General features: G+C 34.8%; 2 protein-coding genes and 1 long non-coding RNA gene across 5 annotated transcripts in view; all 3 read right to left on the bottom strand.

Moving 5' to 3' along the window:
- The window catches only part of LOC147015509 (synphilin-1-like), a 68,143-nt gene extending 64,184 nt beyond the window's left edge, over nt 1–3,959 (bottom strand). Inside the window, exon 1 of one of the 3 annotated variants that reach the window (XM_085850290.1) lies at nt 3,716–3,959. In XM_085850290.1, the coding sequence (XP_085706416.1) occupies nt 3,716–3,832 (117 nt within the window). In that variant the 5' untranslated portion in view covers nt 3,833–3,959. The remainder of the gene's footprint in view (nt 1–3,715) is intronic. The other 2 variants (XM_085850291.1, XM_085850292.1) reach the window with 2 other exon arrangements.
- Nucleotides 1–27,500, bottom strand: part of HERC1 (HECT and RLD domain containing E3 ubiquitin protein ligase family member 1) — a 964,782-nt gene that overhangs the window by 571,233 nt on the left and 366,049 nt on the right. The window lies entirely within an intron of this gene.
- LOC147015508 (uncharacterized) lies at nt 26,066–27,388 on the bottom strand. The gene is made up of 3 exons (XR_015050118.1): nt 26,877–27,388; nt 26,603–26,779; nt 26,066–26,505 (listed from the first exon to the last, which is right to left on the bottom strand). It is a non-coding gene; the product is annotated as an uncharacterized LOC147015508 (long non-coding RNA).

Raw genomic sequence — 27,500 nt, 5'->3', positions numbered from 1 at the left:
CGTTTCACACTTACCACCGGCCTCGCGATCTCCACTTGTCCAAATATCTTGCCCTTATTCTTCAAGATATCGTTCAATGTCTGCCGTTTGATGTCCAACTTCTCAGCTATGTCTGTTTTCTTCATCAGTGGGTTTGCCTCGCAAAACTGGATAATGTCGATTTTTCTTGGTAGGTTTTAGTTGTAAGCTTACGCTTAGTCGCCATTGTCCTGCCTGCAGTGCGACCAACGTGTGTACGCAGTTATAAATAGCCTATCACTGGCGGTGTAAACCAATGAGCGAGCATCACGATTCCATGAAATCGGGCTTCTCATGAGGCAGCAGTTCCGTGTGACGAGTTAGGAGTGGTAATTTACTTGAGTTTCCATTACGCGGGAACGGACAACATCTGACGACTTAGACGAAATGACGACTTAGAGATGACGACTTACAGAGGGATGACCCTTTATTCAAAGGGATTTAACACGAGATAAATTCGGGACTTTTTGACGCTGCCGACTTAGGCGAAGTGACGAGTTACATGCTGCCGACTTACGCCGAGTCTACTGTGTATATGTGTATATGTATATATATATATATATATATATATATATATATATATATATATATATATATATATATATATATATATATATATATATATATATATATTGAAACGAACCTGGAAACCATGCGCACTCAACATTCAGGTCCCAAAGTTGGTTATGCTGGTAAGTACGAGTGTCGTCAGGACCCCGTCCTTTTGTTTAGCGGGAGGATTAAATGTGTGTGTTGTGACGTCTTTAGTTAGGTTTTACATCCAACGAACCCTCCAACAAGCCATCTAACAACCAACAACCATCCCATCTGCATGACCCAACCTGTCCATCACGCGCCATCACCACCCGTAAGCTGCTCGTTCCTTGACTTGCCAAGAGGGGGGGGGGGGCTCGCGGTTCCAGTCCTCGGCTCGTAGTTCTTGCATGACTTTTTCAGCGTTGACCCTGTTACTCTTCGCGAGCGAAGCCACGTGGAGAATATGGGGTCTCCAAACAGGGGCCACAGCTCCGCCCCAGTAGGGTGTGGCCATAGGCCAATGAGGGACAGACAGCGAGATGATTCTCACCAAGGCCCCTCCCCATGTGGGAGGAGATATATATATATATATATATATGTATATATATATATATATATATATATATATATATATATATATATATATATATATATATATATATATATATCCCCGAGCAGACTCGTTTGTCGCTTGTCGTTGGCGCTGGGAGATCTCGAGTACTTGAGTGGTGACAAGTTGGTTGACGGTGGTTGGGCTGGAGAGTGAGTGAACCAGCCTGTTTGTGGAGCCTTGGTGGGTCCCGTCCGCGACCCTGATCTCTGCCCCGGAGCTCCGATTGCTCCACGCGGCTGCCGCCATGAGCCACGAGTCCCACATGTGCGGCTGGGACCTTTGATGACCCATAGGTGCCCATCCGAACTCTGACCGTCTCTCTCATCAGCTGGAGGGTCCAATAAAAGCTCCGGGGTTTCTTTTCTTTTTGTGTGTGATTGCGTGTGGGCCCCTCTATAAGTAGAATTGTTTAAGTGTTTATTTCATCATTGTAAATACTGCATTGCATATTCGCGATGTCTCGCCTCTTCTGTCGTTTGATTTTATTGTAAATAAATTATTAGAAATGTTCCCAGCTCGTTTCCGTCCTTTCTTTATTTGGCCCAGCATGGTCCGGGTCTGAGTTCAGACGGGGTTTCATCCCCGATAATCCGTTAATCCTAGCCGGCACGGCTTTGGCAGTTTCCGCTCGGCTGCAACCGAACCGGAGTTGGTAGTTGGAACTCTACCGCAGTCGGTAGAGTGACCCAGTTCGAGAAAGACGTGCAGAGGGTGTGAATCCCTGGTAGCCAAGACTGCGTGGTTATTTATGTATATTGGGATCTAGACAATTAACCCTACGCCACGCGGTCGAAATATTGGCGTTTCACGGTCGATTAATCGACACGCCGGCTTCGGAGTTATCCGAAGCGACGGCCTATAATTCCGGGGAGACCGGTGGGAGACGGCATAAACTTCCCCACCTAGCGGTCATTCTCGCCACCGACCCCCGGCCCACAACAATATACACCACAAAGTATGTAAACAAGGTAGGGATGGTCACAAGAACTTATCATGTGAAACCATCCTGACATCTTTCTTTGAATAATCATGTTCACAAATGACACTGTACATCACTCTCTCTCAATTTGAGTTCACAATTACCACGAACGCAAGCTTAATCGTGTGCGTGTGTGTGTGTGTGTGTGTGTGTGTGTGTGTGTGTGTGTGTGTGTGCGTGCCTGTTCAGTAGTTCACTGGTTAAATTCATACATGGAAACGATCAATATACACTCTCATTGTAAATGGATGATGGGATGGACAGGGAACAACGATTATTAAAAAAAGATGTACGGACAGTTTTACAAGATAATTTATTTTGATCATCCCGACCTTGTTTTCAAACTTTTTGGCATGTCATCCTTTAAATGTTTACCTTTTAAACATTTTTAAATCAATAATCTTAGAACGAGGCAGCCTTTTTATCCTTTTCATCTGAACTCAGGGCTCGTAATACTCAAAACCCTGGTTCAAATGTTGTGCACTATTTACGTATTTGTCAACTGTCCATTAATATCCTTGAAATTCAAATTAAGTACACTAATATCCACTGATGTCTTTGTCCTGCATGTGACGATATACGTACGTGCACCACTATGGGCCTCAGATCAATGTTAAAAAGGTATTGCAAAGGTAAATTTAACTATGTAATGAAAAATCTATCAAAAGTGGTACATTCCTCTCCCATGGGTTGGTGTTTTTAAAACCTGTGAAAACCTAATTATGCTCCTTGAAGAGATTATTGGAATGTAGTTATTCAATGCAAAGATTTCAGGAAAAATAAGTACAGTTGGTACCGAGTGCAATTAGAGTTGAATGCTGATCATGTCCAAGTGTGAGATGTCTCTAAAGACCAGATATCATTTGCTAGCTTGGCAGCCCAGCTGTGCTGACCAAATTGAAAATCAGGAACTGGGCGCCAAGCAGTCTAGCTCATTCAAAACAGCCTCATATGGCCTTAGAAGGCTCTCATAAACACGCCAAGTCAGAAAAAGAGCTCGCATGAGACTGTTGTGCTCATAAGAGTGCTGGGTCGCATATGTCTTACAAAGAGGGATGCATTGCCACAGTACGTGTCAAGGGCATGGAAGCCACATGAGGGTACTGTAATGAATTTTGCAGCAAAAAAATCCACCCTTGGTAGCTGTCATTTCAGTGTTACCAAAAACGCATTTTGTTGAAGCTTCACATAACACATCATGTCAACTTAGCAAAATTGGCAAAACGTTGATTTTGAAAAGCCTTGCTGGCAGAGCTGAAAAAGAACAACACCAACTGGGAGTGCCTGGCAGTATTGAGTGACAGAACTTATCTATGTATTTTAACACACAGATCATGAAATTCCCAAACGAATGTCTTGATGATAACTTTGCAACAGGCACTGAATCTTTGACTACAGGGATGTGGATTATGGACCAAGAGGTGGAGGTGCCTGAAAGGAGGAAGAGATCAACAGCTTCAAATAAGAAGCAACATCAAACCCCTTAAGGAATGTGAATTTGGAGGGAGGAATAGGGTCAGCAAGGGCAATGAGTGTGGTAGGGTTACTGATGCATGAAAACTCAGTACCTTGATGGCAAGAGCTGTGGGAGTCAGTCCTTCAGCATTGCTTTCCAACAAGCCATCCTCGGGCAGTGCTGATGCGAGATATTGAAGGCACTCCAGCTGACCCCTCTGAGCTGCCATGTGGAACAGGTTGTTGGCATGGATGTCACGGATCCGCTCAGCGCTCTCCGACAACTGCTTACGCTGCAAACAAATGATATTTTGCTGTCTTATTCTCAGATATCACAACATACAATATTTTGAGACTTATTCACTCTTCCATAAACCTTGAATTTGTATTTAATTTTTTTTAACGTAGCAATTTGAATTGAAAATAATACTGCAGATTGCACGATGGTCAAGATGACCTAAATCTTCATGAGCTGAGACATATATATATATATATATATATATATATATATATATATATATATATATATATATATATATATATATATTTAAACAAACACATCAGATTAGGCATTTACATGCTGCAGATGTTGTAGTCTCAAAGGGTAAAGGCCAAACATGTCATGACAATTGCTGCTTTTTCTATCGCTTTCAGTTAAATAGCAACAACAGCTAAGTTGTATCTTATCTACTGTTTAATAATAATAATGCATTGACAGGATGGAGTTATGATGCATATTATTTAATTATACCTATATTTAACTGACAGTGCCATTGGGGGTTAAATTGAAATTCCACAAAATTATTTTGTTAACTTCAAACATTCATTTCTGTTTGAACTAACACATATGAAGGCTATTCAAAAGCTCAATGAACAAGATGGTCGCAATAATCCAATAAAGAAGTATGGAATTGCCCTTGCTTGCATTAATTCATCCCAAATTAGTACATGTACATGCAATTAGTAAGAAAACATACAAATGTATTTTACACATACTATCGGACCCAAACATTTGTGGGGTATATGTTCCTGAAAAATGCTGCTAATGCCGAATCTGCGAATCTCAGGGCATTATTTCAATGGGGAAAAAGGGGGATTGGTTCCCAGCAGTTTGTGATTCATAAGGGAAAATCAAAAATACCGTGAAAAACCGTGGATACATGAAGCACTGGGCGAATGGAGAAGCAGTTCAGAAAAATCGTGAATACGTCCGCGAAAAAAACCCATGAATACATGAAGCATAGGGCCGCGAATGTCGAAGCAGGTCACATTTTATGAACCACAAATACGCGGGGTCCCCCGAATTGCAGAAGCGCAAATGTCAGGATCCGACAGTATATATCTTATATATTATTTCCGAGTTTGTGGTTTCGTGTCGCGCTATCTTCGACTTTGTTCGGCGCTCGAGTAACGTGATATTCGGCTTACATTATCTCAAAGACCATATGAGGTGCATGGTACAAAAAAAAGTAAAGAAAATGGTTCTGAAACTGAAATCGTGCCAAAAACGGTTACTGCATTTGTAATGCAATAAACCAAAACATTGTGTATCAAGAAGTACTTTGAACATTGTATTCCACTTACTGCATTAAAGTTAAATTACTACTGATACTCTGCATCAGTTGCTTTCTCAAAACACACCCACCCCAACATGTCGCGCAGGGCATGGGTTATGCTAGTGTATGTATATATATATATATATATATATATATATATATATATATATATATATATATATATATATATATATATATATATATATATATACTGTATTTTTTTTTAAATATATTTATTTTTTTCAATATATATGTACTGTCACAAAAATGCAACAAGAGTGCGATAACTATTAATTGTAGTCATTATATCTTTACTTGTTTCAGAATAGCTGTCATGTCAATTCCCTTTTGTGAGACAGAGACCAAGTGTCGAGTTAGCTCATTATCATTCCTCACACCTTTTTTAATTTCCCTGTTATGTTCTGTCATTTCTTGTCCATCCATCTTTCCTTCCCATTTGTGGTTTTTCAGACTTTTTCTTTTAATATATTGAACTGAAACGTGGTGCACGGCTTTATTATAATAATTACAGAACAGGTTCCAGTTTCAGGGTATTTTGTCAATTTTTCACAGACTAATGTCCTTGCTGGATTTAGAAAATATCACATTGGTAGGGGAAATGTATTGCAAAGCAGTTCTCGTTCTCCTTCTCGTTCTCCTCCTTCTTTAAAGTCATTCACGAGTGTGTCACATGTGATGCTACTTTGACATTACCATGCTTCAGGCCTCATTCTAATTGGACATTTTAAACGCTAGTCGGTGGCTTATCAAGGGATGGGGTGTGGTCTGCAGATGCTGAACCAATCATAGATCGTAAATGGAAACCCACATCTGAAATGAGCCAATGATTTTAAACTCCTGAGACTGATGCTCCCTTATCTCATCAGGGCAGAAATGGTTTTGCCTTTAGCCAATCATGAGGGCTGATGTCATGATCCAGGATGCTTTCAGCAGCAGTTTGTCCTGGACACAGACAGCTCATGTTCTGCCTTCATCGAGGCTAGGATAATTTTGGAGGGAGCCATCTAAAAGAACACAAGTGGGCAGTTTGAGACAGCCCTGCAAACGAGATGAAGGTGGTTGGAGTGTGTTGTCATCTTTGAGACATAAGGAGACCGTTGACGTTCATCTATGAATGGACAAGAAACAATTGAAGCTGGCATGAAAATATTATTCACCAAGAATGGCAGTCTTGTGAAATCTCCAGCTGTTTAGGTTCATTCTTGTCTTCTTTTATCTTTCCTTCTGTTTGTCTTTCTTCCTCTGTGTGCATCATTGTCGCTGAAGAATAGAATCAAGTTAGGCGTCGGTCCATAATTGTCCAGATCAAGCGCGTTTTTTTTATTTCTCCCTGTTGTTTAAATAACCTTTCTTTGTTAATGAAACTGTCATCTGGTAATAAATCGTACTGTCCATGACAGCACACTAAAATGGAATATACCAGAGGATTCCTGAAACCCGATTCACTGCAGAACACCTGACACCTGATTCACCGCAGAACATCTGCCACCCTTGGCACATGTGTGAGTTTAAAATGAAATCCGGTGTTAAAGTCATTATACGAATGCAGTCATTTCCAAATTAACACCACCCTTCCCACTTGGTTCGTCTTCAGAGGTGAAACTTCCGCTGGGCTTGGGGGTCCTTCATTAGACCCCATTCGGTCCACTGTATATTATGATGTATCTTGGACTATTGTCAGTATCTATTGAGTGTATAAGTTGTCCATGTAAATTATTTAATGCCACTCATAACTTAGGCCCAGGCAAGCTGACACAGCTGACAAAACTACTCAAACTTTGTAGACGATTTCATCGCTTCAGTCACCAACTCGTAAAGTGCAACAATATCTCACGTGATACTCTTGTGACGCCTTGTGTCAGTTTGTCGATGTCTCTGAAAAAAAATAATTGTATCAACCCTTGAAGAGCAGTCGCTTAATAATCAGCTGACGTTCACACGGCAACAAACAGGAACTTATTTTTCTGGCGGTTTTCTTTTGTCAAAGAGCTCAGTTTTTGGAAGTGCAAGCAACCTGATTCATGTCCTGCAGTTTTCAAAATATGAAATTAAGTTGAAGTTCCTCGATCATAGACTGACAGACACAGAGCGAATCGATTGCATACCCCCCCATGTTGCGGTATGTGCTCTTGGTAAATATAGTGTGTAAGTGGCAACTGTGTTAATTCATCTCAAATTTTGCAACTAAAAATCATGTTTTGTCATCCTTCATGAAGAAAAGAGTTTTAAATATTGTACAATTTGAAAGGACTTTTGGGGTGGCTGGATAATCAGTTATGCACACTCGCTTCTGAGCTGTCAAGCAGGGGTTTGGATCTCGGCCCAGAAATAAGCTGTTGGCCTGGTGTTTCCCATTCAAGGCGAGGCATCCATATTGTCTATCGGATGGATTTTAAAACTGAGCGTCCCATCTGGGGCATTAGTTGGTTGATGTTAAAAACCCCAAGGCATCTTCACAAAGAGTAGGCGAGCTATCGCCGGAACTTTGCCTGAACTGTAGGTCGCAAATTATCTGGTCTTATTGGAGGTTCCTTGAAACCAGGTTACACTGATATTGCTATCTTCGAGTGTGGTTGCTGTCTCGGCAGCAGCTTCTGCACAATAAATGAATTGACCGGGTGGTTTATATGTTTCATGTGAACGGCCTTCTTCGAATAGGAAGGGCAACCAACACAAGGGCTTTTATGGGTTCAAGAGCTATAAAGGTGGGGTTCAAGTCATAACGGTTTTGTCTTTGGGGAAAGCATGGGTTTTTTGTGTATGTCCTGCAGAATCTTCTGGATAATGATGGAGAATATTTCTTATCTATAAAAAAATTCTAAAACAAATATTTTCAAAAAGAAACTGCAATTTCAGAATTGTAAAATATGAAACAGTTCAACATTCAAGTTCTGAATAACAATTACAACGTCCTTTGTTGACTATCCTTTTTCCTGGTTAATTCATCCCCGAGCTCGTTTTGTCCAACTGTGACCTAACTGCTGCACTGTCATGGCGTTGCCTATTTACCATCTGTCACCTTGCTCTTTCACAAACCTCAATTTTGTCTTCTTAAAAATCATTTTCTTTTAAATTAGTATCCCTGTAAATAAAAAAAGAAAGACGTTTCTTTATGATAAATTCTAACAATTTTAATCATGCTTCATTAATAATCACAAAAAAATCACAAATTAAACTAGAACGACACTCAGTGGAACGCATCGTCTCGCCATGCATGCACGCTCATTCTGAACAAAAATTCCATTGTTAACTGAACATGCTACTATTATGGACCATATACACATATCCATGCATCTTATAATGTTACATACATTGCCAATATCTGTAGCTTCATTGATTATTAGGATATTTAATGACCACTTTTGGGCACATGAAGGCTAAATTGCATCGAGGAAGGTGAATGTGAAAAAATTTTCAACCTATATTCCCCATGGCCAGTCGATCATGTGTATGAAGTTTTGCATCGATCAGTTAAGCAGTTCTGGAAAATAATATTTTTTCACATTTTTCTTTTCAATTCAATATGGCTGCCAGCCAGGTGACTGACGACGTCATAAATTTAATTCTTCACTTACATCGTGTTGTAAATCAGATATATGAAGTCTCAGATTTTTGGGACAAGGATTTTGATTCATCCAATTACGTCACTGATGACATCATCGTTATCACCCTATACACCTCATGAGGAGTTGATGACATATGTCAAGTTTCAACTTTTTTGTTAAGCATTTTCAGAGAAGAAAATGTCCAATTTTTTCCCTTTAATCCAATATGGCTGCATACATGTGACCAATGACATCAGAGTTATCAATAAAATATTCTACAAGACTCCCTCCTCTGTTTAAAGATTTGCAGACCAGATAAGCAGTTGCAGAGAAAGGTAATCATGTGTGTGTGTGTGTGTGTGTGTGTGTGTGTGTGTATGTGTGTGTGTGTGTGTGTGTGTGTGTGTGTGTGTGTGTGTGTGTGTGTGTGGACATGGACACACACGGGGACACACACACACACACACACACACACACACACACACACACACACACACACACACACACACCTGGGATGGGGAGGACCGAGGGCTGTGTCAAACACAACAGTTTTGAAGGCAGTGAAGACCGAGCTGAAAACGCAGCTTCGATGGGAATGAGGACCATGTACGAGGCACCCGGTATCACACTGTTTGACATGCGTTTGCAATGCAGCCTGGCCCTGCAGCTTTGCCAGACTTGTCGACCCCATCTTGTCAGGAATGATGGCCCGAGCTTTGACGATTCCCCCTTCCCGAATTCCACCCGCTGAGAATGGGAGAGGATGAGTTTCGATGGAATTGAGGACCTTGCCGAATACAACAACTTTGATGGGAGCGAGAACTGAGCCAAGGTTGGCAGCTTTGGTGAGGCCGAAGGAGTCGTTAAAGCTCTGGCGATCGTTCCTGGCAGGATGGGGTCGAAAAATCCAGCCAAGTTGCAGGGCCAGGCCACATCACAGATGCATGTCGAATGGTATGGTACCAGGCATAACGATATATATATATATATATATATATATATATATATATATATATATATATATATATATATATATATATATATATATATATATGTGTGTGTGTGTGTGTATATATATATATGTATATATATATATATATATATATATATATATATATATATATATATATATATATATATATATATATATTAATGGGAACAGCCGAAAGAAGAAGATATATATATATATATATATATATATATATATATATATATATATATATATATATATATATATATATATATATATATATATATATATATATCTTCTTCTTCTTCTTCTTCTTTCGGCTGCTCCCATTCGGGGTCGCCACAGCGGATCATCCGTATGATCCGCATAGTGATTTGGCACATGTTTTACGCCGGATGCCCTTCCTGACGCAACCCTGGTCGCCTCTTACGACACAGGGATAAAATATATATATATACTATATATATACCTGGTGTTGGCGCAGTGGTTAGGGCAGCGGCTTGGGATCCAAAAGGTCCTGAGTTCAAGCCCCGTTGGGCCACTGAATTAATACACGAGGGGGTTGACTCAGCCTGTCATCCTTCCGAGGTCGGCGAAGTGAGTACCAGTGTACTGGGCCGGTGTATACCCTGGTTAAAGTAGGTGTACCATATCCCTGTGTTTCGTAAGAGGCGACCAGGGTTGCGTCAGGAAGGGCATCCGGCGTAAAACATGTGCCAAATCAATATGCGGATCATGCGGATGATCCGCTGTGGCGACCCTTAATGGGAACAGCCGAAAGAAGAAGAAGATATATATATATATATATATATATATATATATATATATATATATATATATATATATATATATGTAGGGTAAGAATACTGATTCTGGCTCACTTTTCCCCATGTAAATGAATGGGGGATTTTCAGCGATTCATATTTTTTTTCCTTAAAAATAAACCCCCTTTTTTATCCCAAGGTATATTTATTTGTCTCCCCTTTTAACCTAGAGGTTGAACCTCATTGAATTGAACACCTGGGGGTTGAACAGCTCACTCATTGAACTTATAAAGATTTGTTCATTCTCAAATTCCTTCAATAGTTTAATTTTCTTTGCACAATAATCCCCATCTAAAATATTGACAAACAAAACATTTGAATCTTTATATTTTTGAAGATACCCCATTTGTGCCATTACGAAATGATAAACTTCTCTTAATGCTCTTGTTTGACCACCTCCTGAGCCACATATCATTTTGAGATTATAGTAAATTGTTTTTTCATTGTTCAATTGATAACCATCAAAGTTTTCAGTCCATTCAAGGATATTCATTTTTTTCTTTACATCCTCTAACTTACTAGTTTTTAAATTAATTCGCTTATTTGTTTTATTTACCTTTGTTTTAGTTATTTTTTCAATAAGACTTATTTGATATTTTTCACATTCATTATGTTTTCCATTTATATACCAAGACTGAGATTTTCTCCACTCTTTAGTTTGATTAATACTTGGTTTAACCATTTATATATTGTGAAAAACGCGGCGGTAGCCCTTAAAAACCCTAACCCATCTTCCCATCGTTAAAACATAATCTATTTTATACACTCTATCATACAATATCCATATGGAACACAATCTATTCCATTATCTAAAATAAATCTCTTATCATCAAAGGCTCCTAATGCCTTTTTATTTACTTCTTCACTATATATGTTATGTTTATAACTTCTTATTGTATTCATTTTCCTATATTCTTCTTTCTTATTCATCAAACAATTATAATAATTTCTAAAAGTTATTGATTTCTTTATTACATATTTCTTTATTCCCTTTAACCTCTTATCAATCTGTTCACCATACTTATAAGCATATGCCTTTGCTCTCAATCCAATAAACTCACTCATTACTTTTCCACCCAACTCATCCTTAAACTTACCAATAACCTTTTCATTCTTTTTGGAAAATAACTCACTCTTCTTGCTGAAATTACTTGTATCATATACTCCAATATTTTTCTTCATATCTTCATAAACATCATCAGTTTTTATATCTAGGATAAAACTATCAGTATCCATATACAACAATGAAACATTTTCACCATACTCTTTCTTTAAGTCATTATACAAATAATCATACATCAATATCTTTGATAAATCAAGAACTGCTGTTCCAATATAAATTGGTTTATCCATTACAATACTTTCCTTTTTCATATGAATTGCAGAAAAGTTCTCTGAAAAAACCTCTTCTCTCTCAAAACTTGGTTTATTTATCAATCTCGAAGCTTCTTTCCAAGATGTTGCGAATCTAATGTTTTGCCTGTTTCTAACATTTTCCATAGTCTTTCCAAATACAGCATTATTCATTAATTTATAAAAGTCCCCTTCAAATTTTACTTTTGTATTTGCTCTCATATCTGTATTGAATTGAATATACTTTTTCACCCAAGGACTTTGTTTAAATTTTAAAACTCTATGAATTTTAGCTACTCTCAATCCTTCTCTCAAAAACTGTTTTAAGCTTCTCTGATGCAAAACATATCCCTCTTTATCATAGAATGTTGTTAATAACTTTTCTGTTGATTTACCTTTAATATTAAAACTTTTATGATAATCACTTAACCATTCTTTCTTTGGAGTTTCTTTCTCACATGCAAAAGGAAGATCTTTATGCTTATTATGAAGATCACTCGGGTACCTCAAATCAACTTCAAAATAATAACCTTCTTCTTCGTCATTCAATTCCTCTTGAGAAGAAATAACAATATTCATCAAAGCCTTTTCATAATTCTTTTCTTCCACCCACTCTAATTTACCATAAGGTAGAGATTGAGACATTGCCCATCCATACAAATTATTAGCATCAAAATACATCAAATAATTACTATCTTTTTCACTATCATAATTTGGGAGATATTTATTATTTGCTTTAGCATATCTTTTTGAACATACTTGTGATATTCCACCTCTCTTGGACTTCTCAATCATCAAAAGCATATCCACATCACTGATTAAATCTATATCTTGTTTTGTCATTTTCAACATTGCACTCCAAGCTAAACCAGGAGCTGTGAAATAGTGGGCAGGATCTAATCCATAACAATTTTTATTATGACAGAGTGATCTAAAAGCTTCAAACACATCAGCTAACAATAAAACATCTGTTTTTAGATATAAATCGTGATATTCTCCAAGGTTCTTTATCTTAAATATTTTCCATATTTCTTGTGCGTGTTTATATTCCTTATCACTTATCTCTTCTTCATAAAGGTTATTATAGAAACTTTCTTTTGAAGGAAGTTGTGTTTCTTTAAATCTCATAAATGAATCCATATAATCATAAGGATAAATTCCCTTACTTGTAAGAATTTTCTCTTTACTTTGAATTTCATTCCTTGTTTGAATTTCCTCTCTCGTAAGAATTCCTTCTTTAATCAGAATTTCATCTTTAATCTGAATTTCCTCTTTAGTGAGAATTTCCTCTTTTGGAAAGAATGAATTAAGATTTGGAAAAGAGTCCGTGGAGCTTAGATTTGATGCGAGGTAGGCTAGTGGTGTTCCCATAAACTTGTAAGAATCTAAAAACCTAATACGAGTTAAAGGTTTTGTGAATATCATTTTTGAAAATGAAATATACTTTTGACTTGTGTTTGTTATAGCAGAAATATTCCCTGGTGTTTTTGAAAGTTCATTTATAAATAGATGTGTATCATAGTTGGCGCTGTTGTGAAGAAAGACTGGAATAAAAGAAGGTAATTTATAATTAAGATTACAACAGGAATGAGCGGGACCTCTATATTTACCAGTAAGATGACAATGGTCTCTAACTTTAGACTCCTTAATTTTCCCCTCACAAATATGACAGATATTGTTCATTCTAAATTCTAATTTTTCTTCTTTGGTTAATTTCATCGGTTCATTTGTTTCTTTCATTAATTTAGTGAGTCTTATACAATCCTTTTCTAATCGTTTTACAAACTCTTGTGAAGCATTTTTTCCACGATAATGTTCAAGTTTGTTATACTTTTCTCCAACAGATGATTTGATATAATAACAGAAACCACAAGGAATATGTTTTTGATATTTATTTGTATATGGTTCTTTTGGATTAGGAGAAGCAGTATTTATCTTTTTAAGGATACATTCAAAATCAGCGTATATCACAAATGGGTGCATGATAGATTTATTATAATCTTCAAAATAAATCTTTTCACCAGGTTTAGGCATTGTAATTACAGCTGATTTATGATTACTACAATATTTTGAATGTTGTTCTAATCGTTCTTTTGTATGAAATGAATTAAGACATCGCTTACAAGGATATATTTTGTTTGCTGTTCTGAATACCTGAGAAGAGATTAATCTTGATAAATTATTGATGTATGTGTAATGTGAATTCTTTCCAACACTAAAATATAAAAGGTCAATGTGTGTTTCTTCATTTTTATAGTTGTTTGAAATTTTTAATATTTGAACTTTGTTTGTATCCGTTAATCCATATACATTAATAGAAAGATTATTCTTTTTCTCAAATTTAGGAATATCTGTTAATGGCATTGGGAATTTAAAATCTTTAATGTCCAAGGTATTCTCATATTTCATATATTGTTTTACTCTTTCTGAATTACATTTTGGTGGATGTAAGTGAGCAAGAACAGACCAGAGAAAACATTTATTATCATTGTTCTTAATATTAACAACTGCCTTCTTTAGTTTTATTTCTTTTGGTAATTCAATATAAGAAGAAGCTTTAAGAGGGTTTGATTTTAGAATGTGTATATCTAAAAAGATGATTTTTTTAATATTGAATCCACTTCCTACCACTGTATTATCAACATCCTCCTCTTGTCTTGATAGTTCTTCATAAACCCCACTATTCAAAAAATCTTGAAATGATGTTATAAAATGAAGATCTGTTCTCATATAAGGAGTTTGTTCTTCATCTTGTCTTTTCATATTCATTTTCACTCCCATATAAAACTTTAAAGTTTTTATTTCTTTTAATGTCTTTTTAATAAATTTTTCAACATCGGGTTTCACTATTTCAATTGATTCAGCTATTGATGATGGACCGGGTTCTCCAAATTGAAAAATCCTTATTTTTATATGCCCTTTAAATGCCTCATCAGTGTTTTTAATATAATAGTCTCCCTTTACTTTAAACTCATTTTTCTTGTGTTTTTGTGATTGAAGATGTTGATTATAACTACTCTTCAAAACATCCTTTGAACAGATATCACAATGTTTTCTTTCCAACTCAAGAGGAGATATTTGATGAAATAGATTAAATGTGTGTTTGTTGGTTCGGAGGTGTTTTCTATAATGTTTATATTCGTGATTACAAACATCGCAGTACGTTGTATTCACCATATTTATAGAATAAAACTTTGCTTAAACTAAAATTTTCTTGATGAAAATTTCGTTTAATTTATAGGTGAATCTGTGCTTAAAAACATTTTATCCTCCAACTTTTTCACTTAATAAATACAATGTTTCAAGACACAAAAGACAAGTTTCAATCAATCTCTTCATCTGTTAAAGATACTGAGAAATATGTCAAGGATGTAAAATATATACAAAATACAAAGATAAATATAACAACTATTGGATAAAAACTATTATGGTAAATAATATGAGTTCTTCAATTTCCTTCAGTGGAAGGGCTTTTAGTATACCTGGTAGAACATCAATTAAAGTATCTCTAACAAAAGTTTCTCCTCTCCTTCTAGTAATATATTCAAAACTAGAAAAAACAATGAAACAAGAAAAAGTATCAAAGAACAAAAACCTTATGGATGAAGCTTTAGAAAGAAAAGATAAGACCATCTGTAATATGCAAGGAGAAATTTGTATTTTTTTCAACAACCCTAAAGATGTAAATCCTGATGAAATAAAGGATGTTAATATATCAGGTGAAATGACATTTCGTTCAATAGTAGTTAACGATAATTTTAAAATTACCTTTAATTTAAAAAATGTTGTCGTTGAATCTGATAATGAAAAAGTATATCGATATCGATGGTAATATACAACTGAAAGTATAGATGAATTTCAGTTTAAGTAAAGTTTTACTTTATAAATATGCTAGACTTTCCTGATTCTCCATATGACAAATTTGAGAATTGTCCTGCGTGTGAAAGACGCGATTTAAACACAGAGTCAAAAGCTTATAAACAATGTATATTCTGTGATTATCTTCTAATTAATGATAATAAAAAATATAAAAAGGAAAATAATTCTTTTAGATTTACACCAAAAATGAATTACTTTACAAGATTGATTAGAGAAATGAATGTAAAGTATGAGGATGATAACACACCTTTCCTTACAAGGGAAGAAACTGAACGTATAAGAGAAATGTTCAAAGGATTGTTGTTGTATATTATTCATGGATGTAATTTTCAGGGAAATATCAACACAAGATATTGTATAAATAAAATAATGGATTATCTTGAAATTAAACCTGAACTTAGGATAAAATATAGAGTTTCTAAAAAAGCCAATAATAAATTAAATAACCTGTTTTTCAAATATATAAATGAATGATTTTTTACCTATTTGGGAAAATAAGATAAAATTTAACAACCATAAAAATCTCCCAAATTCATTAAGATGTCTCATAGTTGGTTCAAGTGGATGTGGAAAAACCTGCTTACTTTTAAAAATGCTCCTCACTCCCAACTTTTTAGATTATGATAATTTAATAATTTTCACAAAGTCGAGTTTTCAACCAGAGTATCAACTACTCTCACAAGGTTTTAATGCTGGTCTTCAAAAAGAAGATATAATAGGTTTATTTAAACGTCAAAAAAACCTAAATGATTATAACATTGAAGATATAATTCAACTATTTTGTGATACACAGAGATGTAAAAGAAATCAAATCTTATAACTTGTATTCTTAGTGATAATACGGATGATATACCGTCTCCCCAAGATTTGGATAAATCAAAAAAGAACCTCGTTATCTTTGATGATTGTGTTAATGAGAGAAACCAAACGGTAATGGACAGCTACTACACAAGAGGGAGACATTCTTCTTGTAATTGTATTTATCTTAGTCAATCGTACTTTCAACTTCCTCGTCGTTCCATCAGAAACAATGCTAATACTTTTATTTTATTCAAGTTAAATTCAATAGATATCAATAATTTTTGGAGAGATAATTGTTCTACATTATGTAGTAAAAAGAAATTTGAGGATTATATGAAGCACACGACTGAAAAATATAAATATATTGTTGTGAAACAAGATGAGATATTAAGGGATATATTTTTTGTTTTATAAACAATTACATATATAAATGACAACTATTATTATAAATCTTGTGGGTAAATCTGCTTCTGGAAAAAACTTTCATAAATCAAGGTTCTTGTGTAGTACAAATGAGAATATTGTAAATTTACTTAAAAACACCCCGTGATACGCATTGTATCAACAACAACTAGAGCAATAAGACCTGGAGAAGTAAAAGGTGAAGATTATCACTATATTTCAGTGGAGGAACATATGCGATTGAGGAATGAAGGACAAATATTTGAGGAGGTTTCTCTTGGTACAACAAAATATTCACATTGTAAGAGTGAGTTAAAGAAACTAAAATCTGGTGGTGTTGGGATATTAGAAACTAATCCAGAAGGAACGAGACAAATTATTAAATATCTGAGCGGAGTGAAGATTTTATCATTCGGTTTTGATGTTGATGAAGAAACTCAACACAAACGTATGAAAAGCAGAGATGCAAGGATTAGTGAAGAAGAAATTACAACTCGCATTAATGTTAATAAAGAATTTGATGAAATATTTAAAGAAAAGGATTTATTTGAACACATCTACTTGAATGATGAAGAAAAGGAAAATTTCCCTGTTGATCTTTACAATTCATTAAATGATATTTTACAATAAATAAATGGATACAAAAGAAAGAGCAAGAAGATTTAAGGAACATCAAGAGTTGGTTTCAAAAGTTGTAAAACAACAGGAAGACATAAAGAAGAAACGCAGACAGAAACTAACGGGCGAAGAAGCATTTGAAAAAAAACAAGAGAAATTTTTTAAACCACTTTTAAAAACTTCCCAAGAAAAAATGAAAGATGTTTCCACAGTTCCCACAGTAGAATATACTCCTAGAAAGCTTCAAATGTTAAAAGATTTCAGTCAAATGACGGAGGAAGAATTAGAGCATATTGGAGAATTAGAACATGATGAAGGTTTATTTCAACAACTGGAAGAGATTAATCAACCCCTGATTATATTGTGAATGCTGTTCAAAACAATGAATATTCAGCGGATTCAAAAACCAAAGCAGGACTCATTCCAACAGAACAACCAGCAATATTTCATCTTGTTCAAGAAAAGGTATTGATATTTAATGATGAATTAAAGTTCTTAAGTTCTGCTCAACCCCCTGTTAAACTAACTCCGAGATTAATGTTTCTTCTCACAAAAGATGGAAGGCAAGGTTCAACTGTGAGAGATGAATCAAAGTATATTGATAAACCATTGGATATGGAAAATAATGATGATAGAGTATATATTGATTTGCTGAACACTCTAAATTATAAGGTTATTCTTTCTGGTAAAAGTAGGAAGAATGAGAAGGAGAAACACATTATTCAGGCTTTAAGTATCCTTGGTTCAGGTATTAGTTTTCTTCCAAATGACCCATCGCAATTAGTTAATAGACTGTTATTGTTGTTCGGCAGTAAGAAGGCTGGAAATAACAATTGTTTTAATGAAGCATCAGCCATTTTAGACCAGTTGATGAACATGAAAATAATTAATAAATCTCAATATAAAGACATTTTATCTCATATTAAATAAGATGAGAAGCACAATCCTGAGTTTTAATTTCACAACAAGCGACCACACATCTTCATTCCCATACCCACTACAACTTGACACAACAAAAGAATATGAGGCATCTTTATTGTCCATGGAGACTTATAATACCTTATTTAATATAACCGAGAAAAATGACAAGTTTAGTTATAATCCGGGAAGTGGATACAAAACGATAACAGTCTCACCCGGAGCATACGAGATTTCTCAAATATCTTCCGAAATTGCTCGTCTTATGAAAGAACAGGGTGATGAACCAAAAAATATTATTATAAACATTCAAAAACATACTTCAAAATCAACGATTAAAGTTAAAAATAACTACAAGGTTGATTTCACAATTGATAATTCATTTAGAGAGTTATTAGGTTTCTCCTCAAAAAGATTGAAACTAATGGGACGTTTTACAGTGATAATGTCATTCAAATATCCTCAGGAATAAATTCGGTGTTAATTCACTGTGATTTGATTGATGGTGCTTATAATGATGGATTAAAAACAAATACAATATTTTCATTCAGCGCATACTCAACCCCAATTGGTTATAAATTCAATATGGAGCCTAAAAATTTGGTTTATCTACCTGTGTCAGGAAAAACCATACACAGAGTAAATTTTAGGATAACCGACCAAGATAATCGTGTGATCTCTTTTAATGGAGAAGTTATATCCATCAGAATTCACCTACGTGAAGTTTTTCAATAAATAAATACGATGGTTATTGTGAGGAAGCACGAGTTGGGAAAATATAAAATAATTACAGGGGATGGGATGTTCCTTTCCCCGTACTACAAGGGTGAAGGTATGTATCTTGGTAGAGGATACTATAAACCTAAGAGACAAAGGGGTGTTGGACATCAATTTAGAGGAGATGGGATAATTGATACTCTCATAGGTATTGGTTCAACTATTCTTAAACATAAAGACCTAATTGGTTCAACTGCTTCTGCTGTGGGAAATGTAGCAGGTGCTGTAAAGAGTATAAAAGATGCTCAGAAAGAATCTCATAAATTACAAGCAATAAAAGAAATTAAGAAAGGTAAAACTCAGTTGTCCCCCCAATAATTCAAATACTTGGATCAGGGTTTCAAAAGTTTTAACATCTTTTTTCCTAAATAAATACAAGTATGGAAGCAATTGATAGTATCTATGATTTGGATGATACTATTATTATCTCAAACTCCACTAAAAAAGAAGATTACTTCAAGGTAAATGCAATAACTGGAACAGACTGGAATACAAATGGTACAAAAAGTTTTGAAATAAATAATCAACAAACCTATTTGAATCTCTCCGAAAGTTTCTTGTTGTGTAAATTTAAATTCACTAAGGCTGGGAATAACACAAACGCTACACTTGTAAATGATTTCTTCTGGAAAATGTTTGATAGTGTGCGATTGTATATTGGAACACAAGAAGTTGAAGCGGTTGATTATGTCTCTGCTGTATCTGAAATGATGAAATTTACACTCTATACATTCAGTGATAGAATGGGAAAGGGGTCTGTCGAAGGTTTTATTCCTGATATGTCAACGGGAACAAACACAGACCCTGGATATATTCAAAGGAAAGGAATGTATAATGATGATACAAAAGCAGAAAATAGTTTTACTGTGGCAGTTCCTCTTAAAGGTATATTTGGATTTTGTGATTATGATAAAGTTCTGTATGGTCTTAAAATTAGATTTCAACTACAAAGGAATGATAATGAAAATAGATTGCTTTTTGGTGTTGGTAATGCTTTTGGTGATCAGAATAAATTTGTAATTGAGGAGATGAGTTGGTATATCAGTGAATATACTCCTAATCTTAAAACAGAAGAGATGTTGAATCGAAGACTTAACTCAAAAAAACCACTCAGTGTATCATACCTCAAAAGAAGATGTCAACACGTTAAACTCAATCAAACTACTTACACGTGGAATTTGGGTGTTCTGGAAGGAAAGCCACGATATCTGTGGATGATTTTTAAAAAGCCAGATGGTGATACTGCGACTGATAAGAATAATGCATTGAGTGATAATGCTAAGGTGAAACAACTTCGCGTTTCTCTAGATGGAACATTTTATCCACGAGATAGATTGGAAATTAATTGGGAAAAAAATGATTTTGCTGAAGCATACAAGTCTTACCAAAAGGTGTGTGAAAGTAATGGAAATAAAGAACCTATTTTGGATATGACAGCATTTAAAAGTTTGTATACAATCTATACGTTTGACCTGAGCGCTCAAAAAGAAACTATAAAGTCTAATCGAGTGGATACTTCCCTATACATTGAAAGAGGAGAGAGTGAAGAAGTTGATACATATTGTTTGCTTTTGGAAGAAACAGAATTGCAGATTAATACAGATAATGGTGTGATGATTAGTCTCACATAATTTTTTGTTAAATAAATGAGTGGCAAAGTACCAACTGGGGTATATGTTAATCAAATCAATCTTCATAAACTATCATCTTGTGTTCAAAATCAAAAGCCTTGTACGATTAACGTTAATACAATTCAGAGAAAAGGAGCAGTAAGAATTGATGTTTTGCTCACAAGAGAACAGGTTAAAATCTTGAATGACACTGGCTCACTTAAAATTAAAATGACAAAACCAATGTTGAAAAAATATTCAATAAGAGAGACGAGTGGAGGATTTCTCCCATTTCTAATTCCTTTATTTGCTGGTTTAAGTGCGGTTGGAGCATTGACGGGTGGTATTTCAACAGCGGTCAAAACTGCCAACGAAAGGAAGGCTCAACTCCAGGCTCAAAAAGAATTGGAAAGACATAACAAAGAGTTGGAGAAACAAATTAGTGGAAGTGGTGTAATTGTAGATTTTGCTGAAAAACTTGAAGGTCTGCCTGATAAAGCGAGATTGTTAGTTGGAGATATGCTTTCTTCTATAGCACAAGCAGGTGTAAAATTAACGAAAAGAGGTAATGGATTATATCTTTCTAATAAATAAATGAGCATTGATGAGTGGTTGAAAGAATTTGGAAAGAATACAACATCAAATTTACAACTTGCCAAATATTGTAAGAAATTAAAAATTCATAATGTGGTTATTTGTATGAGAGATGAATTAACAAATGTGTCGAAACATACAAAGAATATTATTATGAACTTAGAAGATAATGATGGGAACGGTTCTCATTGGGTTTGTATTTTTAATAGTCAAGACAAATATTATTTTGATAGTTTTGGTCTTCCACCACCTGTTGAAGTCATAAAATTCTTACAGAATGGTGTTTATCAAACATTTCAAGTCCAAGAATTAAATTCCAAGTGTTGTGGTCAATTATGTCTATATGTGTTATTTCAACTCAACAAAAATAAAAAATTTTATGATATTATTTTTAATCTAATATAAATGACTTATGTTGGTAAAGATGGTTCTATCTTTGGTGTATCTCAAGAACTGGATATTGATTTATCAAATTATTACACAAAGGCACAGGCTGAACGACATAAATATAATATAAACAAAAATATTAACATGAAAAATGCTTATAAATTAAAAAATTATCCAAGCCAGACTGACGCGAATGACTTGGTGAGATTAAGCGATTTATCACAATATATATACTTAAATAAAACGGCTGTGTATTCTAAAGATACAGAAGTGTTGATATTATCTCCAGGTCATACAGAATTCACAGTTCGAATTAAAATAAATTTTTATAAAGAAGGGCGTATCGTTTGTATGAGAATAGAACAATGGGGGTATGATATGAATGATTTAGGGTATAATTGGTCATTTAAAATTAACCTCGAAGACCTGGAACAATTAAATCAGTCTCGTAAGGAAGAATATTATCCACTTGGTATCGAGAATGAGTTTTGTGGAGCCACGATTAGTAAACAACAAATAAAAGAATTTAATAAGGGTAAATATAATAATGGTTTTGCCCTTGTTTATCTCATGAAAACAGAAAAAACAGGATTATATATAATAAGTAAGGAAATACAAAATGATTTAACTATGGGAAGATGGGGAGGTGTTTCGTGCCATAATATTATTCTAACATATATTTCTAATACATAAATGACAACAAGAAGGCTTCAAGAAAATTATCATTTCTGTGTTCAAGCATACCTTCAAGAAAAGGGTATTCGGTATTTTAATAAATATGTTCTACAACATAAGAATGAGGTATTTTCAATAAAAGATTGGCATTATGCTGATGTTGATAAACCAACAACTTTAGATTTAATTAGAATGTTAAATAATGAAAAAATTATAAGGTTAAGAAAAGGTAAGGCTCTTTTAGAAATTCAAAAGAAATTTTATTGGTTTCCTGTTGTAAAAAAAATTATTTTGGATACAGGAATAACAAGAAATCCTGATGAATATATGTATAATATTCTATGGGGTGTAAACGATTCAAGTATAGTAAGGGATGAGGAAGGAGTTGAAGAAGAGAGGGAAGAGGAGGAAAAGGAGGAGGAGGAGGAGAGAGAGAAGGAGGAAAGAGAGAAGAGAGAGAGGGAGGAAAGAGAGAGAATGAATAAATATCAAAATATGGAAACCAGTGAGATTCAAAAAGAATAGAGGTATTAAAGAAATTAACTTATCTCACCAGGGAGGAATACAAAGAATTAAAAAGTCTATTTGCAATACTTTCGACAAGACTATCGACATCGAGAAGACATGTATTTTAATTCAAGTTTTTTCTTAAATAAATGGAGGAGAGAGTGAAGGCATTTCTAAGGATTCTTTATGTTTTAAAAATTAAGATTCAAATGTGCATGTTGGAAACTAAAAAGGTTTTTGCACTCTGCAGGAATTTTTCTCATAAATAAATGAGTTATTGTCTCAAATGTAAAAAGAAAACTAATACTAAAAATATTTCATATATTAAAAGTAAAAATAACAGGGTTATACAAAAAGGTATATGTTCGGTGTGTGGTTCAAAAAAAAAATCAATTTATCTCCAAACACAAACTCGGAGGAGATATACAAAAGTTTTTATCAGGAAGTAAATTTACAACTACTGGAATACCAGGGGAATTACATCTTCCAGGTTATTCTTTCTGTGGTCCAGGCACAAACTTAGATAAAAGATTAGATGAGGCAGACAATCCTAAATCCTGGAGTAAACCAATCAATAGAGTTGATGAAGTGTGCATGAGACACGATATTGATTATGGGAATACCACAACGTTGGAAGAAAAGCATGAAGCCGATAGAGAAATGTTGTATAATTTGTCTCTGATACAAAATCCAACCTTGAGAGAAAAAGTTGATAGGTTCATCGTGAAGAAGATGATTAGTGCTAAATTGAAACTTGGACTTGGAAATTCAAAAAACTTATAGGCTCTAATGATGCCATTAAGACTGAAGAGCAATTAGCTGATGAATTACATAAACCAATATTCACAAAGTTTCAGAGAAGGAAAGTTTATTCCAAGGAAGTTGATTATATCTGGTCTGCTGATTTGATTGAACTCAATAATGATAAGGGGTACAAGTATGCTTTAACCGTTATTGATTTGAGGAGTAGATATGCATGGGTTGTCCCTTTAAAAAACAAAACAGGTAATACTCTTATGTTAGCTTTTCAACAGATATTTAATAAAAGTAAGAGAAAACCTAAGAAATTGTGGACTGATGAGGGTAGAGAGTTTTATAACAAGACATTTATGAATTTTCTAAAAAATAACAGTATTACATTATACAGTACCTTTAATGAAGGGAAGGCAGTTGTTGTTGAACGTTTTAATCGTACCTTAAAAGAGAGACTATATAAAAAATTCACACAACTCGGTTCACAACAATGGTTATCTTTTATTCAGGATATTGTGGATAAGTATAATGACACGATTCACACGTCAACGAATATGAAGCCATCAGAAACATTTACAAAATTAAAATATGAAAAAGAGATTAATGTCAGAAAACCTAAGTTCAAAGTTGGTGATATCGTAAGAATATATAGGTGGAAATCTCATTTTGAAAAGGGTTTTACTGAACGATGGACGAAAGAACTTTTTAAAATTGTTGATGTAATAGATACAGTTCCTTGGACTTATAAAATATATGATTTGGAAGGGAAGAGATTTTAGGTTCATTTTATTCACAGGAATTACAAAAGACAAAACTAAGCAGATAATACACCTTTGTGGACACTAGAGGGACAAGTCCGAGGTGTATAACAGTATATAATGTGTGTCAAGGGGGACGTTCTTAGATCTGTGAACCCCAAACACAGAATCCTCAACTGAATAGTCAAGGCTTAACTTTTGTTTGTGTGTGTGTGTGTGCAATGGGAGCAATAGGTTGGCGCTTCACTCCCTCCTACTATACACCGTTGTGGACACTCGAGGGCCAAGTCCGAGGTGTATAACAGTATATAATGTGTGTCAAGGGGGACGTTCTTAGATCTGTGAACCCCAAACACAGAATCCTCAACTGAATAGTCAAGGCTTAACTTTGTTTGTTGGTGTGTATGTGTGTGTCCCAACCCTCACATTCAAAATCTCAACCCCAACCCTCACATTCAAAATCTCAACCCCAACTCAATCCTCACCCAACACAGTCTTTTTCAAAATGAGATTTCCACCTATATATATATATATATATATATATATATATATATATATATATATATATATATATATATATATATATATATATATATATATATATATATATATATATATATATATATATATATATATATTTTTACGTTTTTTTTTCTCTTCTTCCAATTCTGTCTTTTAAGGCTTTCAGGTTTGATGACGTAGAAAGAGGGAGTAAGCCTGCACTTTCTTCCCAGAACTTTCTTGATCTTGCTCCCATCAAGCACCATCTGACAAAGAACTACATCGATAGGTTTAGATCCCAAAGAGTGATAGCAACTCCAAAAGTCTCCAAAATATAAATAAATAAAATAATAATAATAATAAATAAATAAATAAATAAATAAAAGCCCCCAAAAAAGTTTCAAGTGTCCAACATAAACCCAACTTTCCAAGTCTTCAAGGTATAACCACATTCCCGTTGAGTTTCCAAGATATGTATCACATTGTGAGTTATCAATCCAGAACCCACATTTCAAGTATTCAAAGTAAAACCAACTTACAAAGTCTCTTAAGGATAACTCATTTACTGATTTTTTCAAAATTTGTGAGTCTCCAAGGTAGGACCCATATTTAGAACCATCTTGGCAGAACCCTTTTCCTGAGTCTCCAAGGTAGTTATTTAAACCATCAAGGCAGAACTCATTTACTGATTTTTTCAAAATTTGTGAGTCTCCAAGGTAGGCCCCATATTTAGAACCATCTTGGCAGAACCCTTTTCCTGAGTCTCCAAGGTAGTTATTTAAACCATCAAGGCAGAACTCATTTACTGATTTTTTCAAAATTTGTGAGTCTCCAAGGTAGGCCCCATATTTAGAACCATCTTGGCAGAACCCTTTTCCTGAGTCTCCAAGGTAGTTATTTAAACCATCAAGGCAGAACTCATTTACTGATTTTTTTAAAATTTGTGAGTCTCCAAGGTAGGCCCCATATTTAGAACCATCTTGGCAGAACCCTTTAAATGAGTCTCCAAGGTAGTTATTTAAACCATCAAGGCAGAACTCATTTACTGATTTTTTTAAAATTTGTGAGTCTCCAAGGTAGGCCCCATATTTAGAACCATCTTGGCAGAACCCTTTTCCTGAGTCTCCAAGGTAGTTATTTAAACCATCAAGGCAGAACTCATTTACTGATTTTTTCAAAATTTGTGAGTCTCCAAGGTAAAACTTGTATTCTGGCTCATCAAGGTATAACTTGTTCAGTGGGTATTGTCTTGATAACTCACAATGAGTACTATTGCTGTAAAACTCTTTTTCAGGATTTTGCTGGTCTCCAAGGTATAACTCTTTGGTTGGGTCATCAAGGACGAACTCGTTCTGTGGGTCTTGGTCGCTCATAAGGTCTTCAACCAAGCCAACAATTTCGCCCCAAGTTGTAGCAAAAGCAGTATTTTCATTTCGTATTTCAGACACAATTTCCTGTGAGAGAAAATAATAATGTATTAATTAAGTTATTTAATTATTAAATGAGTATGCTTCAATCAAAGTTTGAAAATAGGAAAATAAAAAATCTTACCTCAATAGATAAGAGGTTTGAATCCAGTTCATCAACTTGAAGGTTTAGTTTCATAGAAGACAGAGAGTTCCAAGAAACACCAAAGTCATCCCACTCAAGGTCTTCAACCAAGCCAACAATTTCCCCCAAAGTTGTAGCAAAAGCAGTATTTTCATTTCGTATTTCAGACACAATTTCCTGTGAGAGAAAATAATAATGTATTAATTAAGTTATTTAATTATTAAATGAGTATGCTTCAATCAAAGTTTGAAAATAGGAAAATAAAAAATCTTACCTCAATAGATAAGAGGTTTGAATCCAGTTCATCAACTTGAAGGTTTAGTTCCATAGAAGACAGACAGTTCGAGACAAGCACACAGAACACCATTGCCAGCAAGAACAAATGTTTAAAATGGAGCCTGGGTTTGAAGCTTTTATAGAGAAAGACTGGTGGGTGTGGTTTCCTTTGGAAATTCCCTGGGCAAGCCTAGGCAAGCCTTCATTGGGAAATTTTTCAAAACCATAACATCCTGTAATTTTCTAGTGATTTCTTTGTGAGTCAGAGATGAACTGGAAATGATGTAAGAGTGGGCGGGGCTTAGCAAAAGTAGGTGGAGCTTAGGAAAAGTGGGCGTGGCTTAGAAAAAATACCTCATGAAAAGTGGGCGGAGCTTAGCAAAAGTGGGCGGGGCTTAGGAAAAGTGGGCGTGGCTTAGAAAAAATACCTCATGAAAAGTGGGCGGAGCTTAGCAAAAGTGGGCGGGGCTTAGGAAAAGTGGGCGTGGCTTAGAAAAAATACCTCATGAAAAGTGGGCGGAGCTTAGGAAAAGTGGGCGTGGGTTAGAAAAAAATACCTTATGAAAAGTGGGCGGAGCTTAGCAAAAGTGGGCGGGGCTTAAAGAAAAGTGGGCGGGGCTTA

Source organism: Eptatretus burgeri, chromosome 12, assembly GCF_056783735.1.
Source record: "Eptatretus burgeri isolate ZD-2024b chromosome 12, Ebu_testis_v1, whole genome shotgun sequence".
Taxonomy (NCBI): domain Eukaryota; kingdom Metazoa; phylum Chordata; class Myxini; order Myxiniformes; family Myxinidae; genus Eptatretus; species Eptatretus burgeri.
This window is presented reverse-complemented; position numbering and strand designations above follow the sequence as displayed.